General features: G+C 56.4%; 1 protein-coding gene across 1 annotated transcript in view; it reads right to left on the bottom strand.

The window, feature by feature from the left end:
- The window catches only part of TMPRSS9 (transmembrane serine protease 9), a 29,562-nt gene that overhangs the window by 1,519 nt on the left and 11,498 nt on the right, over positions 1–16,545 (bottom strand). The window contains exons 5-17 of the mRNA XM_084795638.1: positions 16,291–16,466; positions 15,206–15,247; positions 13,837–13,950; positions 12,597–12,768; positions 10,799–11,073; positions 9,323–9,459; positions 8,449–8,752; positions 6,485–6,656; positions 5,658–5,929; positions 4,382–4,518; positions 3,555–3,960; positions 787–958; positions 16–278 (exon numbers count right to left, since the gene is read on the bottom strand). Coding sequence (XP_084651764.1) covers positions 16–278; positions 787–958; positions 3,555–3,960; positions 4,382–4,518; positions 5,658–5,929; positions 6,485–6,656; positions 8,449–8,752; positions 9,323–9,459; positions 10,799–11,073; positions 12,597–12,768; positions 13,837–13,950; positions 15,206–15,247; positions 16,291–16,466 — 2,642 coding nt within the window. The remainder of the gene's footprint in view (positions 1–15; positions 279–786; positions 959–3,554; positions 3,961–4,381; positions 4,519–5,657; positions 5,930–6,484; positions 6,657–8,448; positions 8,753–9,322; positions 9,460–10,798; positions 11,074–12,596; positions 12,769–13,836; positions 13,951–15,205; positions 15,248–16,290; positions 16,467–16,545) is intronic.

Here is a 16,545-nt window from a genome sequence, read left to right as displayed (position 1 = left end):
ACACAACGCGCCTACCTCCCTCTCGCAGCGAGCCCCAGCCGGTGATGACGCAGCGCGCGCCGTCCGGGGGCCGTGCGGGCCCCGGCAAACAGATGGGTCTCACCAGGCGGCTGCGGCGCACAGGCCCCGCCAGCTCCAGCAGGGCCACGTCGTAGTCCAGCGTGTAGATGTTGTAGAACGGGTGGCGGTAGATGCGCGCCACGCGCTCCAACTGGCCCTCGGCGCCACTCAGAAACGGGGTGCCCAGGAAAGCCGCCCACTGCATGGGGTCCCCATAGCTGCAGGGCGCGATGCGCGTGGGCAGTGTCACCGCCCTATGCCTGCTCGAGACACCGTCCCAATGGAAATGGGAGGTTCTGCCCCCTACCCAACTCAGGCGCACCCAGCCGCGAAAAGGAGTGTCCCTCTGAGGGACACCGCCAGCACCTTATGCAGAGCTGAAGATGGTCCCCAAGGCTGCCCCACACACCCTCTGGAGACCCGAGACCCTTCTTGATTCCTCTAGGTCACATACTGGAAATGGGCACACACGCATACACACCCTGCAGTCCAACCAACCACAAGGCTGAGGGGCCACCGCCAGCTGCAGCCATTCAGACACAGCATGGGACCAACCGTCTGTCCCTGTCACCTTTTGCCCAAACAGGCACATGAGCTCATGTTAGGGGTCCCTTAAGGAGCCCTCCGTGTCCGTCAACCTGCCCTGGAGGGACGGTGCTTTCTGTTCCGCGGCGTTGAGGTGGGCTGGGAAGGGCAGGTGGAGCCCCGTGCCGGGGCGGGACTCACATGTCGAAGCAGTGCGCTGCAGACAAAAGCCACCTCTCGGCCACCAGTACGGCCCCGCAGCGGTGCTCCTTGCGCCGCAGCCACAGGCTCACTTGCCAGGGCCATTCCCCACGCGTGGCCGCGCTGCCGCCCACGATCCGGGTCAGGGCCCCCGGGGGCGCCAGACCGCAGTCTGCAAGAGAGCAGGTGCGGTGAGGGCAGGGGCGGAGGGTCTTCCTCCTACACACCCGGGGACTGGGGCCCCAACCCAGCAAGCACCCTGCCGCAGCTCTCCCTGCACCCACAGACTGGCCTCTCAATGGATCCAGCACAGGGCTGTCCCCAGAGTTCTGTGGGAGGGGCAGAGGGTGGCTTCGTGTTCCCCAAGTTGGGTCCTCTTTCCCAGCCACTGGCCTCCGTGTCAGGTGGGGTGTCCTTTCCTGGCCCAGCCTCAACCAATACAATAGGAGGCCAGGGAAAGGTTTTCCTCCGCCCCATCTGAGGAGCTGGGAGTGCTGAAGAGCAACGTCTGAGTCCCCGTTTATGCCTTGCCACCCAGCGTGGCCGGGCCCCAGGAGCTGGAGTCCCACCTTGGGGACTCCCTGGGTCTCCTGCTGCAATGACCAGGGTCAAGGTCAGATTGAGCGGAAAGCAAGCCAGACCAGGGGAGGCCAGTGCTCAGTTGCTTGGCCTGGGACTCTCAGTGGGGAGTCACCCTAGCAATGCTGTTCCCCAATTCAAGAGGTGGTAGAACCTCATCTTTCACCAGGGCTTCCGGTAAAGGCCTTGCTGTGATCCTAACAGCCCACTGCCTTCGCAGGTGGCCCTGATCCCATCTGCTCTGTGGCACTGCCACCCAACACCGCCCTCCACGTGCCTTCAACTGGAGGAACATCTTGCCTGCCCAGTACTAAGAACCGAGATGTCACAGTGGTGTTAGGAGCAGCACCCCATCAGTAATGATAGAAAGGGCTAGCTAAGACCTTCGGGAACCAACCCTTGGCCAGCGTCCCCACAATGGGGAATCACAGCTGGGGTGCATGGACGTGGAGGGGGGGTCACTTGCAGGGGAATAGGAGGCAGAACAAACAGGACCCCCTCACCTGCTCTCCTGCTGAGAGCCTGTCTATCTGAGGGACACGAGGAAGGGGACACTGCTCCTCTGCTCATGCCACCCACAGATGCTCCAGGGGTGCCGAGGCCCGACCACACCAGACGTGTTGTCCCCACCTCCCCAGACTGTCTACTTCCCCAGATTTTGTAAAGAATGTGGGGGTGGGCCAGGTGTGGTGGCGCACGTCTTTAATCCCAGCACTTGGGAAGCAGAGGCAGGTGGATCCCTGTGAGTTCGAGGCCAGCCTGGTCTACAAAGCGAGTCCAGGACAGCCAGGGATACACAGAGAAACCCTGTCTCGAAAAACCAAAATATAAAGATAAAAAATAAACACTCCTGGATAATCTCCATCATCAGTTACCCTGACCACGCCCCCAGCCCCTCCCAGGGGGATTCTAAGGCGGGGCCCCACCCTGACACGCCCCCGCACCTCCCAGGGGTATTCTAAGGCGGGGCTCCACACTGACCACGCCCCTGGCCACCCACTGGGGGATTCTAGGTGGGGCTCCACTCCTGACTACGCCCCATGCCCCTCACTGGGGGATTCTAGGCGGGGGCTCCACCCCTGATCCATGCCTTTATCCTTATTGTTTGCTGATTGGAGTCAGTCTCACTAAATTGGTCACACTAGCCTTTCAAGCCCATCCTGGTCCAGGATGGCCCTGGGTTTGTGATGCTCCTGTCAAGTACCTGAGATGACAGGTATTTACCATGAGGCCCAGCCTGCAGCGCTGGCTGTCCTGGAACTTGCCCTGTAGACCAGGCTGGCCTCGAACTCACAAAGTTCCACCTGCCTCTGCCTCCCCCAAGAGTGCTGGGATTCGTGTCCCACCACCCACCATGAGTGAGGAGTTGTAGAGATTCTCAGGACACAAGCTGGTGACGTAACCCTGCTGTGGCCCCCAGCTCTAGCAGCAGGGCAGGAATGCAGCAGCTCTGGCCGTGGCGATGCCCTGGGCTGGCGGTCCTTTCTCAGCAGAGTGCTGCCACACGTGGAAAAGAAATCCCAGTCCCCAGCTGCAGGCAAGTTCACAGAGCTCCAGGGACCCATGCCCTGGGGGGTGTGGCTCAGCAGGGGAGTACCAGCAGCCCAGCCCAGGCCCTGGGGTCTGCCCCCAGTGCCAATAAATCGAAAAGACACACAGAGAGGAACAGCCTGGCCTGCCGGCACAAGCTGCCATCTCAGCAGCAGGAGTTCAAGGTTAGCCTCAGCGCCTGGGCGGGTTCTAGGCTGGCATGGGCCATGACAAGCAAGAGTGAGCAAGGCACAGGAGCTGGAGAGTGAGCACAGTCGTGCACAAGCCTCTGACCCCAGCTCGGAGGGACAGGAAGATGGCTGGGACTCGCCAACTTCCACCGAAGCTCACAGTTTCCTGGTACAGTGATGTGCCGGGGCTCAGAGGAGCATTTTGGAGTGTGACAGAGGATGGCTCCTCCGGCCTCTGCGTGCACACACGAGTGCACACACAAATAAGTGGGTAGAAGATGGCAGTGCACAGGCACACATGGTGTGTGTGTGTGTGTTTATGTGTGTGTAGGCCGGGCAGGAGGAGGCACAGGACCTTGAGACTGACTCCAGTTGTGGGACAGAATGTCTTCAACAATGCCATCAAGTCTAAGCCCAGCTGTGACAGGGACCCACCTGCATCACACCATGTGTCATGTGTCACGCTACCTGGCAGCTGGGCGTGTACGGCGGTGTCCGGGGCATTCGCCGCTGGTGTCTGTCCCCTGGTGGTGGTACTCTTGGCAGATAGCGTCGTGTTGAGTGGTCTAGTGGTCACCCTGCTGGTGGCCCTGGGGGTAGCAGGTCTGCCGGTTGTGGCCTCTTGGACAATGGGGCCAGCAGCTGGGGTTCTGGGGGGCCGGCTAGGAATAAGCCGTGTGCTGGAAGTGTGCGGGTGAGGTGTGGAGCCAGGTCCTGAGGACATGGCCTTCAGGATCCAGTCCTTGAGGCGTGTGATGCGTGCATAGACACCCGGCTTCTTAGCCTGGGCACAGCCAATGCCCCAGCTCACGATACCAGCCAGGTAAAAGACACCAGGTGTCTCCTCACATGCCAGGGGGCCACCAGAGTCACCCTGCAGGAGAAGGACACCAATAGCCCTTTTTAGGAAGCCCGTCTGAGGAACAGAAAGGGGCTGCTCCCATTGCACATCAGACTTCACATTCATGCTTGGCTGTGCGGCCTTGGATTTAGATCCTTGCCGTTTCTGAGCCTTCAACAAATTCGCCCCACCGGAGACAGGGTCTCTTTGTGTATCCTTGGCTGTCCTGGAACTCGCTCTGTAGACCAGGCTGGCCTCGAACTCACAGAGCTCCACCTGCCTCTGCTTCCCAAGTGCTGGGATTAAAGGCGTGCGCCTCCACCACCCAGCCATCATCAATCTTTCTTATTTTTCCTTTTTCAGTACTGGGATAGAAGCCAGAGGCTCACACTTGCTAGGCGAGTGTTCACCACTGAACCTGAGTGGAATCTTGGGGCGTCCCTGCAACACCCACCTGGCAGGAGTCGACCCTGCCCTCCAGGAAGCCGGCGCAGAGCATGCGGTCGGTGAGGGAAAAGTTGTACAGGGCACCGCACATCTTCTGTTCTATGATCCCCACGGATGCCTTCTGCAAGATGTCGGGCTTGGTGGCTGCCGGGAAAGAGAGCTCAGAATGCCACCTGGTGGCTGGTCATGCAGGGGGGCCAGCAGGTGCTGCCCCCCTCTCTCTCTTTCTGGAGACAGCCAGCAGAGTCCACAGGAAGTTTTGTGTTTTTTTTCTTCGAGACAGGGTCTCGCTCTGTAGCTCTGGGTGTCCTGGAACTCATAGAGATCCTCCTGCCTCGGCCTCCCGAGTGCTGACTGGAAGGTGTGCTCCACATCCTGCTATCACAGGAATTTTCTTTTTCTTTCTTTCTTTCTTTTTTATTTTTATTTATTTATTTTGGTTTTTCGAGACAGGGTTTCTCTGTGTAGCCCTGGCTGTCCTGGACTCACTTAGTAGACCAGGCTGGCCTCGAACTCACAACGATCCACCTGCCTCTGCCTCCCGAGGGCTGGGATTAAAGGCGTGCGCCACCACGCCTCCTGATTCATTTTGACAAACTTTTCCACGAAGGGCTAGGAGCAGGGGTTCTCAACCTGTGGGTCGCGACCCCCTTGGGCTGCAGACTAAATCTCCTGTGTATCAGATGCTTACCTGATCATTCATGACAGTAGCAGATGGGACAGCTGAGAGCCTCTGGGCTAGACCATAAACATTTCCAGCTTTTTAGAATAGATAATCTATTTGGCCATATTGGAAGAATAAATGATGGATGTGTAGGGGGTCACACAGCAATAAATCGTTATTTATACCCAGGCAAGGGGTCATGTGGCTCAGGTCTGTGGGACTAAAGGCCAGTGGCTTGGTCAGCACAGACTTTTTTGCAGCCATGGACACCTGGTCAATGAATGAATGTGTGGGTCTTGTGCCAATAAAACTTTATTTATCACCGGGTGTGATGGCGCACGCCTTTAATCCCAGCACTCAGGAGGCAGAGGCCGGCGGATCGCTGTGAGTTCGAGGCCAGCCTGGTCTACAAAGTGAGTCCAGGACAGCCAAGGGTACAGAGAAACCCTGTCTCAAAAAACCAAAAGCAAAAAAAAAAAACTTTGTTTATACACACAAATGAGGGGCCATATATAGCCCCTAGGAGACATTGAGGGGCTCTTAGGATGTGCGGTCAGCACAGAGGAATGGTTTAGGGCCCAGGAGAGTACAGCCATCACCCCCTCCTGGACCCGCTCACCATTTCCCTCCTGCATGTTGCCCCAGCCTGAAATCATGCACTTCCGGCCCACAGGGAACTTATGGATGGCCAGTGGGAGACAGACGGGCTGGATGTACTTGTTGAAGACCAACGGCCGCGCCAGCTCCAGCAAGGCCACGTCAAAGTCGAGGATGCCCGGGTTGTAGCGGGGGTGCAGGGCCACGCTTCGAAGACCCAGCTTCACGGGGCTCCCGCCGACCCCCAGCAGGGACACGGTGCCCAGGTGCGCCTGCACCTGCTCGGCCTTGGTGCTGTGGAGACAGGACCTCAGGCATGTCCCCCCCCCCCCGCCCCCTACCAGCCCACACCCGCACCCCGGGGCGGGGGATTAGGCTGCAGTCGCCTGAGGAAGAGGCCCCCTGCAGGAGAGTGCATGCACCCTTGGGGTTTTGCTGTTATCACTCTGACCAAGACCCTCGCCACTTTGTGAATGTCCAGGTCCCCGCCCAGCTGGGGAGCCCAGAGTGGGATGGGTGATGGTCTGTGCACCCCCCAAGTGCTTCCTGCTGTTTGTCTTGCTAGGGTTGGTTTGGCTGTTTTTAGTTTTTTTATTCTTTTCCCCGAGACAGGGTCTCTCTGGGTAGCCTTGGCTGTCCTGGACTCACTTTGTAGACCAGGCTGGCGTCGAACTCACAGAGATGCGCCTGCCTCTGCCTCCCGAGAGCTGGGATTAAAGGCGTGCGCCACCACACCCGCCTTGGCTGTTGGTTTTGAGACGAGCTGACGGGACTGCAGCAGCACACCAGCTAGCTGGAGCGTGCTGAACGCGGTGAGGATCTGCCACAGGGGTTCTTGGGGGGCCTTACTGGTTGAAACAGTGGGCGGCGGACAGCAGCCAGCGGTCACCCACCACGGTTGCTCCGCAGAAGTGTCTGGATCCTTCCTTCAGGCTGGCCTGCCAGGGCACCTCCCCAGACACGGCGCTGAGCCCACCCACAATCCGAGTGGGCTTGTCCATTGCCGGCCTGGCCCCACACTCTGCCAGAGGGGAGGAGAGAAAGGGGTGGGGTGGGGTCTTCATCTACCCAGGGTTCCCCCATTCTGGGTTCTGAGTAACCGACACACAGAGCAACTGGGGTGTCACCCAGAGATGACAGGGCTAGAGGTGTAAGAGAGAACTTGAGCCGGTCAGTGGTGGTGGCGCACGCCTTTAACCCCAGCACTCGGGAGGCAGAGGCAGGCGGATCGCTGTGAGTTCGAGGCCAGCCTGGTCTACAAAGAGAGTCCAGGACAGCCAAAGCTACACAGAGAAACCCTGTCTCAAAAAACCAAAAAACCAAAACAAAACAAAAGAAAGAAACGAAGAAGAAGAAGAAGAAGAAGAAGAAGAAGAAGAAGAAGAAGAAGAAGAAGAAGAAGAAGAAGAAGAAGAAGAACCGGAGATAATTAAATCCCCGCCCCCATCAGATTCCAAGACCCACAAAGTCACACAGTGGCACATGCCTGTCATCCAGCACTCACGAGGCAGGAGGCTTGTTCTGAGTTTGAGGTCAGTCTGGGGTACAAAAGATGCTGTCTGAGAGGGGAGGGAAGAAGAGGAGGAGAGGAAGGAAACAGGAAACAGGAAACAGGGTTGGCTGAGGGCCACAAGCAAACCCAGGGAGAAAATCCTGGCCACGGAATACACAGTTCCGGCAGGGTGCGGCCCGGCCCTCGCCTCGCCTACACTGGGCCCGGGGTTCCCTCCTCCAGCACCAAAAAAATACGCAAAAACCCAAGGGATGCAAGGCTCATGAAACACACAGGTGTGCAGGAACAGAGCCGGTGCCCGGCAGGGGCAGGACCACGCTGGTCACCCCAGGGACGAAGTCTCGATTGCCAGCCCCCTAGTGAGAGCTTCACGCTCACCGCACATCTCAGCAGGCAGTCACCAGGTTCTCACCAAGGGTCAAGACAGATACCAATAACAAACTGCCTATCTGCTCTCAAGTGCTTTCCTGGCCGACACCAATAATCAATCAATTTCTCACTGAGGAGTCAAGGTGGACATTGAATCAAACACCAGACCTCCGCTGATGGACACCAGGGTACGCGCACTAGCCATGAAACCCGGTAAGCTAAAGTTTAACTCCCTGGGACCCAGTGGTGGGGGGCGGGGGGGAGAATCAATTCATACAAGTTGTCTTCAGGCCTCTACATGCATTTGACCCCCATCCCTCCCTGCCACACACACACAAAATAAATAAATAAAAAATAATCAGTGGGTCATGGTGGCCCACGCCTGCCTGTAATCCCAGCACTCGGAAGGGGGAGGCAAAAGGATCTCGGAGTTTGAGACGAGCCTGGACTACAGAGTGAGTCCAGGACAGCCAAGATAACACAGAGAAACCCTGTCTGGAAAAACCAAGCCAAACAAACAAACAAACAAACAAACAAAAAACCCTGAAATCAGTAATCAGCTGCTAACCCCCCACAGTGTTCAAGCAGACATCAATAGTTAATCACATAGTTAACAGGTCCGCCAGGGATACACGGAGAGACCCTACTCAACATCCCCGTCCCCCAAATGTATAGTCAATCACTAATTTCCCAAGGCCTCCCGTGACAGACACTGAGAATTGATTACTAACACCGCACTGAGCGCTTCAAGATTGGCAGGGAGTGTTTCATGGCAGACATCAGTAGTCAATTGCTGAGCTCCTTCTGACGCCCCCAGGAACCAGGGAGACAGATGAGGAGAATCAATTAGCCATCTCTTCTTTCCCACTGAGTGCTTCCTAACAGACATCATCCCTAAGCGTCCGCCTGGGAGGGGATGCCCGCCCGGTACCTTGTGGCTTGGCCACGGTGCTGGCGCGCGGCGGTGCGGTGCTGGGGCGCGCGGTGTCGGGCCCCGGGCTCTCGGGGCTGGTAAGCCAGGGAGTGCTGGGGGTGACGGGAGCGGGCGCCACGGTGGGGGCCGCGGGCACGTCGGCCGCGCTCGTCACCTCCAGGATCCAGTCCCGCAGCCTGGTGACTCGGGTGTAGACGCCTGGGCGCCGCGCTTCTGCACAGCCGATCCCCCAGCTCACGATACCAGCCAGGAAGAATCTCCCGGAGGGCTCCTCGCAGACCAGGGGTCCCCCCGAGTCACCCTGGAAAACAAAGGCGCACGCTCATCACGGACGGGGCCAGTGGCCTCACAGACAGAGCTGTGGACGGCGACGACCGGCGGACCCCGGGTCTGTGGTCCTGCAGGGCGGACCCAGGTAACGCAGCTGCAGGTGCCCACGCAGAGCGAGGAAAGCGCACGCGAGGTCACCACCATTGGTCCCTGGTTTTCGAGACAGGGTCTCTCTGTGTAGCTCTGGCTGTCCTGGACTCACTTTGTAGACCAGGCTGGCCTCGAACTCACAGCGATCTGCCTGCCTCTGTCTCCCAAGTGCTGGGATTAAAGGCATGCGCCACCACGCCTGGAGTTTTTATTTTTATTTATTTATTTATTTTTTTTACAGACTTCTATTTTCATAAACTACAGCCAACAACAACAGCTCAGTAGGGATTGTTTTGTTTTGTTTTCTGGCCTCATGGAGCCCATGCTGGGCTCAAACTCTTTATGTAGCTCATGGTGACCCTGAGCTCCTGGTCCTGCTGGCCCCGCCTCCTGAGTGCTGGTTTGCTCCCTGTAGCGTGTTCTCGGGAGTGAGGGGACAGGGACAGCTCACCTGGCAGGAGTCCACCTTGCCATCCAGGTAGCCGGCACACACCATCCTGTCGGTGAGCGAGTGGCCATATAGGCTGGCGCACAGGCGCTGGTCCAGTAGCTCCACCGTGGCTTTCTGAAGGACTTCCGGCTTCACCACTGCCCAGAGGGCGACAGAGAAGAGCAGAGTGAGAGCGCAGACCCCCAGCAGCCACTCTGAGACTGAAGACCATTTCCTCTTCTGGTTCCCAAACTGCAGGGGCCCCCTGCCCCTCACCCCGGCATCCACGGCTATTGAGCAGTAGCAAAGTCAAACTTAACAGCCAAAGATCGGAACCTGGCGTGGTGGCGCACGCCTTTAATCCCAGCACTCGGGAGGCAGAGGCAGGCGGATCGCTGTGAGTTCGAGGCCAGCCTGGTCTACAAAGTGAGTCCAGGACAGGCAAAGGTTACACAGAGAAACCCTGTCTCAAAAGACAAAAAAAAAAATAGCCAAAGATCGCATTCCTCATCTTCCTCATCTCCTCTCCCGACACGTGCTCTCAGCTCGCACTATCTGCTTCCCTTGCTATGACTCAGGGGCCCCAAGGGTGAACTCGCTCTCAGCATATCAGCTCAGGCCCAAATGAAACAGCAGTCACACCTGCTGCCATCGGGTGGCATCGCTATCTCATGGGTATAGGGCTTGTTGTTGTTTGCTTTTTGAGACAAAGTCTCTTGTAGCCCAGGATAACCTTAAACTTCTTCTTCTTCTTCTTCTTCTTCTTCTTCTTCTTCTTCTTCTTCTTCTTCTTCTTCTTCTTCTTCTTCTTCTTCTTCTTCTTCTTCTTCTTCTTCTTTTGTTTTCGAGACAGTGTTTCTCTGTGTAGCCCTGGCTATCCTGGACTCACTTTGTAGACCAGGCTGGCCTCGAACTCAGATCGATCCACCTGCCTCTGCCTCCCAAGTGCTGGGATTAAAGGCGTGCGCCACCACTGCCCGGCCCTTAAATTTCTGATCCTCCTGATTCCATATCTTGCCCCCCCCCCTCTTTTTTATTTTATTTTTTTGTGTACCACCACACCTGGCCCTAACTCCACATCTTAAATTTGGGGATGACAGTTGTGTGCCACAGCCTTTAGCTTTACATAATTTTTTTTTTCTTTAAGGGACCTGTGGAACCCACAGGCTCCCAAATGTTAGCAAACGCCCCAGTCCTGACCACGTCCCCAAACTTTCACTAGGGGATTCTAGGCGGGGCTCCACCCTGACCACGCCCCAGCCCCTCACTGGGGGATTCTAGGCGGGGCTCCACCCTGACCACGCCCCCAACCCCTCACTGGGGGGATTCTAGGCGGGGTTCCACCCTGACCACGCCCCCAAGCCTATTTTTAGTTTTGGGGACAAGGTCTCGCTAAGGTCTTTGGGGCTGATCCCCTGCCTCAGCCACCGTAGCCCCGGTCACAAGCCTGGACTTTGGGGCTCGAAGGCGTCGGGAGTGGGAGGCTGCGCGGCTTACGGAAGTCCTCCTTCAGGTAGCCCCAGCCGGAGATCAGGCACTTCTTGCGCGGCGGGAAGACGTGCGTGGCCGCGGGGAGGCAGGCGGGCTGCACGTAGCGGCCGAAGCGCAGCGAGCGCGCCAGCTCCAGCACCGCCACGTCGAAGTCCGCCGTGTCCGCGTCGTAGGCGGGATGCTTGGAGATGCGGAGCACGCGTGCGCGCACGGCGCTGGCCTCCGAGCCGCTCAGGTGCACGCTGCCTGCCTGGGCGGCCCACTGCGCGGGGTCCTGGAATCTGGAGGGCCCCCCCCGGGGTGCGGCTTAAAGGGGCGCTCCGTGGCGTCTGAAACTGTGACTGAGGACATTCAAGGGCCCGCAAGAGGTCTCAGTGGACACAGGTACTTGTGGACAAGCCTGTGGGCCTTAGTTCGATTCCCGGGACACTTATGTTGGAAGGCTAGACTCAACCATGGCCAGTTGTCCTCTGACACCCCCACACACCCCCACACAAGGGCACTTGCGCTCACACACAGGCACTAAATGAATAAATAAATATGTGAAAAACTGAGCAGCTTTGTGCACACCCTCGACACCAGTACATGGGAGGCAGAGGCAGGCAGATCCCTGGGCGTTCAAGGATAGCCTGGTCTATGTACCTAGGGAGTTTCAGGACAGCTACATAGTGAGACCTTGTTTGAAAATTAAATAAATAATAAGTAAAATGAAGGCAGAGTGGAGTGTAGGGATGGACGCCTGTAACCATCAGGAAGCCGAGGCAGGTGGATTTAGAGTTCCTGGGAAGCCTCGGAAACCTACTGCGGGTCTGCGTTAAGAATAATTAATTAATACCCGACTGAGATTTGGTGCCCTCTTCTGGCCTGCGGCATTGTATACAGGCATATACAATATCGTATACGTAAATAAAGCATGAGTTGCTCCCCGTGCTGGGCCGTGGTGGCGCACGTCTTTAATCCCAGCACTTGGGAGGCAGAGGCAGGTGGATTGCTGTGAGTTGAAGGCCAGCCTGGTCTACAAAGCAAGTCCAGGACAGCCAAGGCTACACAGAGAAACCTTGTCTTGAAAAAAACCCCCAACAACCCCCCCAAATAAATAAATAAGAAGAAAAAGAAAAAGAAGAAAGAAAAGCTGGGTATAGTGGTACACGCCTTTAATCCCAGCACTCGGGAGGCAGAGGCAGGGATCTCTTTGTGAGTTTGAGGCCAGCCAGATCTACACAGAGGAAACCTTGTCTTGAAAAACCAAAAACCAAACCAAACCAACCAAACAAAAAAGTATAATTAATTGATTTGTTTTTTTAAAAAGAAAAGAGGGCCTGGAGAGATGGTTCAGTGGTTAAAAGCCCTGGATGCTTTTGCTGAGGATGTTGGTTCGATACTCAGCACCCACACTATAGCTCACAGCCGGGGGATCCGACGCCCCCTGCTGGCCTCCATAAGCATCAGGCATGCACCTGATGCGCCAACAGACATGCAAGCAAAACAGTCATACGTGTAAAAAGAAAGAAAAAGGAAAGGACGGCCTTTGACTGGGCGTGGTGGCGCACGCCTTTAATCCCAGCACGTGGGAGGCAGAGGCAAGCACGTCTCTGAGTTCAAGGCCAGCCTGGTCTACAAAGCGAGTCCAGGACAGCCAAGGCTACACAGAGAGACCCTGTCTCAAAAACAAGCAAACAAACAAAAACAACAACAACAAAAAGAGTGGACTTTGGACAAAGGCGGAAGTGGAAAGGGAGGCGAGGGGTGCAGGACTGGGCAGCCAAGCCGGGGGTGGGGTGGGAGGGGCGGGATCGAGACTCACTCATTGAAGCAGTGGGCAGCAGACACCAGCCACCTGGCCCCGATGATGGTGGCGCCACAGAAGTGTTCATGATTCTCACGAAGGCTGACCTGCCAGGGGAACTCCCCAGGAGCCGCCTCCACGCCACCCACAATCCTGCCGGCCGACCTCCAGGCAGGCTGCCAGCCGCAGTCTGCAAAACACAAGGCCGCCAGCCCGCCAGCCGGGACCCCAGGGGCAGTCTGTCAATCACCATCTGGCCCCAAGTTCAAGGCACACCACGCCCCCCCCCCCAACTTGCTATTTGGGGCTGCCCTGTCCTCTTGATGTCCCACCCAGCCTCTGGGGTCAGACACCCAAGGTCACACACATCTAAGGCTCACACCTGTCATTTATTTGTATTTTATTCATTTCTTTCATTTAACAGGCTCTCATTCCAGCCCAAGCTGGCCTGGAAATCATGATCCTCCTGCCTCAGCTCCTGAATGCTTGGATGATGTGCCTGCAGCAGCAAGCCCTGTGGGGAGCTTTCTGGATTAGTAACAACAGCTCCTGGAGGGCCGAGCCCACCACAGGTGGTGCCATCCCCTCCCTATAAAGGTGACCCGGGGCTGTAGTCAGCCTGGGAGAGAGCGAGCCCCTAACAAGGAGCTGTGAACTGATTTTTTTGTTTGTTTGTTTATTTTATTTTTTAATTTTTGAGACAGGGTTTCTCTGTGTAACAGCTCTGGATGTCCTGGACTCACTTTGTAAACCAAGCTGGCCTCGAACTCACAGAGATCTGCCTGCCTCTGCCTCCCAAGTGCTGAGAGTAAAGGTGTGCGCCACCACGCCCGGCTAAATACATTTTTTGTTTTGTTTTGTTTTGTTTTGTTTTGTTTTGTTTTGTTTTGAGACAGGGTTTCTCTGTGTAGCCTTGGCTGTCCTGGACTCACTTTGTAGACCAGGCTGACCTCGAACTCACAGCGATCCACCTGCCTCTGCCTCCTGGGGGGGCTGTGAACTGGAACACACCTGGCAAACATATTTCTAACCACACTATGTGGTTAAATGCCACAGCATCTTCTTCACTCCTCGCTCAGGGCTGAGCAGTCCCTCGTTCCTGGTAGCACAGGGCTCCAGGCTCCCCACCCCTGTTTTAGTCTGAGGAGCGTCCCCAGCAGGCATCCATGGCCTCTTGCCCTCCACCATCCACTCGCCCCGCCCCGCCCCCAGGTTGGGAGCCACGATCGCTGGGACCCCAGACAGCACTGGCACTGACCGCACTGCGCCTCGTCAGACCCATCGGCGCAGTCCACCTGGTCATCACATTCCGGGTTATCTTTGCTCACGCACTGACTGTTCTGACAGGAAAAGGAGTTCCCGGGGCAGCGGCCTGCGGATCAATCGAGAACCAAGCTGGAGGCCTTGAGCCTCTTTCTTGCAGAGGCTGTGTCCTGCAGGGGTCCACTAGAACCCCCCGCAGTGTAAAAAGCCTTTCTGAGTTCTTTCCTTATCTCTGGGGACGGGGACAGGGCTAGACAACACAGACTCGTGCGTGAGACGTGGGTGACTGGTGCATAGGTGTGACAGGGTTTCTATGTGTCACCCTGGATGGTCTGCAACTCACTGTGTAGACCAGGCTGGCCTTGAACTCACAGAGATCCGCCCACCCAGCTCTGCCTCTCAATTGCTAGGATGAAAGGCGTGCCGCCACCACATCTGCTCCCGGGGTTTGGCTCTTTCGATAGGATTCTGTCACCTTCTGTGACGGCGGATCTTAGTTGTCAACTTGGTGGGACCTAGAATCCACAAGGGACAAGCCACTGCCTGCCCATCTGAGAGGACTCTCTGCACTGGGTTAGCTGACCTAGGAAGACAGGCCCTGACAGCGGTGGCTGAAGAGAAAATAAGACCTGAGAGCCCCAGGGGTCACTTCTGCTTCTGACTGCAGACTTGGTGTGAACAGCTGTCACTCAACCTCCCCTCCATTAGGTCACTTGTGTCTGGTGCTTTGTCACAGTAACCATAAAAAACAATAGTGGCCCGGGACGACAGTGCACACTTTTTTTTTTTTTTTTTTTTTTTTTTTTGGTTTTTCGAGACAAGGTCTCTCTGTGTTAGACTTGGCTGTCCTGGAGTCGCTTTGTAGACCAGGCTGGCCTCGAACTCACAGTGACCAGCCTGCCTCTGCCTCCCTGCCTGCCTGGGATTACAGGCGTGTGCCAACCACGACCGGCAGACAGTGCACATTTTTAAACCCAGTGTTCAGGGGGCAGAGGCAGGTAGAGCTCTGAATTTGAGGCCAGCCTGGTCTACATAGTGAAATCCTGCCCCTGCCAATTCACCCGCCCTCCCCCACCCCCGCCCCCCGCCCCCCCCAGACAGGGTTTCTCTGTAGTGCCCTGGCTGTCCTGGACTCGCTTTCTAGACCAGGCTGGCCTTGAACTCAAAGATCCACCGGACTGTGCCTCCCAAGTGCTGGGATTAAAGATGTGCGCCACCACGCCCCGGCGAGCGCCCGCTTTTTATAAAACAGCTAGCATCTCCTGCTAATGTGGGCGAAACTGGGCGTCTGAAGCCACGGACTCGCAGGGGCTGCGCATGCGCTTCCTGGAGAGACGCTGAGCTGGGAGAGAGGCCAGTCCTACCTGACTTTAAGTCCCTCTCGGTCACCGGACCTTCACATCTTCCTGAAGCAGAACAGACAAAGCCAAGTGAGATCCGGGCACGGTGGCGCATGCCTGTCGCTGAGGCTGAAGCCAGCCTGGGCTACATGAGCAGGTACTCTCTCTAAACGGTCCACTGCATGGACAGCTGGCTCTGAATTCAGGACATCTCACTGTAGGTGGAGGCAGTTTTTCTTTTCTTTTTCTTTCTTTCTTTCTTCCTTCCTTTCTTTTAATTTTTTAAATTTTTTTTTGGTTTTGGTTTTTCCAGATAGGGTTTCTCTGTGTAGCCCTGGATGTCCTGGAACTCACTCTGTAGACCAGGTTGGCCTTGAACTCACAGAGATCTGCCTGCCTCTTGCTCCGGGGGATTAAAGACGTGCGCCACCACTGCCCCGGCTAGATATTTCTTATTTTATGTGCAGGGACTTTTTGCCTCTGTGTGCGTTACTAGAAGGGCATAGGACCCCTTGGTACGGGAGCAGTAGACAGCTGTGCGCGCCATGTGAGTCCAGGCCCTCTCCAAGAGCGGCAGGTGAGTGCTGGAACCGCTGGGCCGCCTGTCCAGCCCTAGACCCCTCGGATATTTTTTTCTTCGAGACAGGGTTTCTCTGTGTAGCCTTGGCTGTCCTGGACTCCCTTGTAGACCAGGCTGCCCTCGAACTCAATCGATCCACCTGCCTCTGCCTGTGCTGGGATTAAAGGTGGGCGCCACCACCACCGCCCAGCGACCCCTGTATTTGTATCATACTCTTCAGAACAGGCTCAACTGAGCACACGTGAAACATTTAGTTCTGGGATTTTCTGTTTTGTCTTTGGGACCTCAGTGACCCAAGGATGGCTAAGACCACGGAAAATGGTCCATGAATGTGAGGGCTCCTACCTTGTGACACCCTGCTCCCATTAGGCAGCCGGGGGGGGGGGTTGTGTAAGAAGCTGTGTGTCCCCCCCCCTCCTCCCATCACAGGGGGAGATTATTTTTAAGAATCTGAGGTTCTACACAGTTGGAGCTTCACCATGCCCCCCAGCAGGCCTTTGTCCCCCAGATGTGGTGGCCACCCACCTACCTGTGAGCTCTATGGACATGATGGTGCCATAGGCATCCAAGGAAAGACCGTGTCCCTGCAGCCTGGCCTGGATCCCTTTCTGTAAGATGTCTTCTTCCTGGTCCAGGCTCAGGGGCTGGAGGGCCTGGAGCAGAAAGTGTAGCCGGAAATGCACAAATACGCTGGAATTCCCTTCCCTGCAAAGAGGAGGAGGGGGCCTTGGAGGCAGAAGGTGTGCTTGCGTATAGAATGTTCCAGAATCTTCTGGAAATATGT

Source organism: Acomys minous, assembly GCF_964271855.1.
Source record: "Acomys minous genome assembly, chromosome: 9".
NCBI lineage: Eukaryota > Metazoa > Chordata > Mammalia > Rodentia > Muridae > Acomys > Acomys minous.
This window is presented reverse-complemented; position numbering and strand designations above follow the sequence as displayed.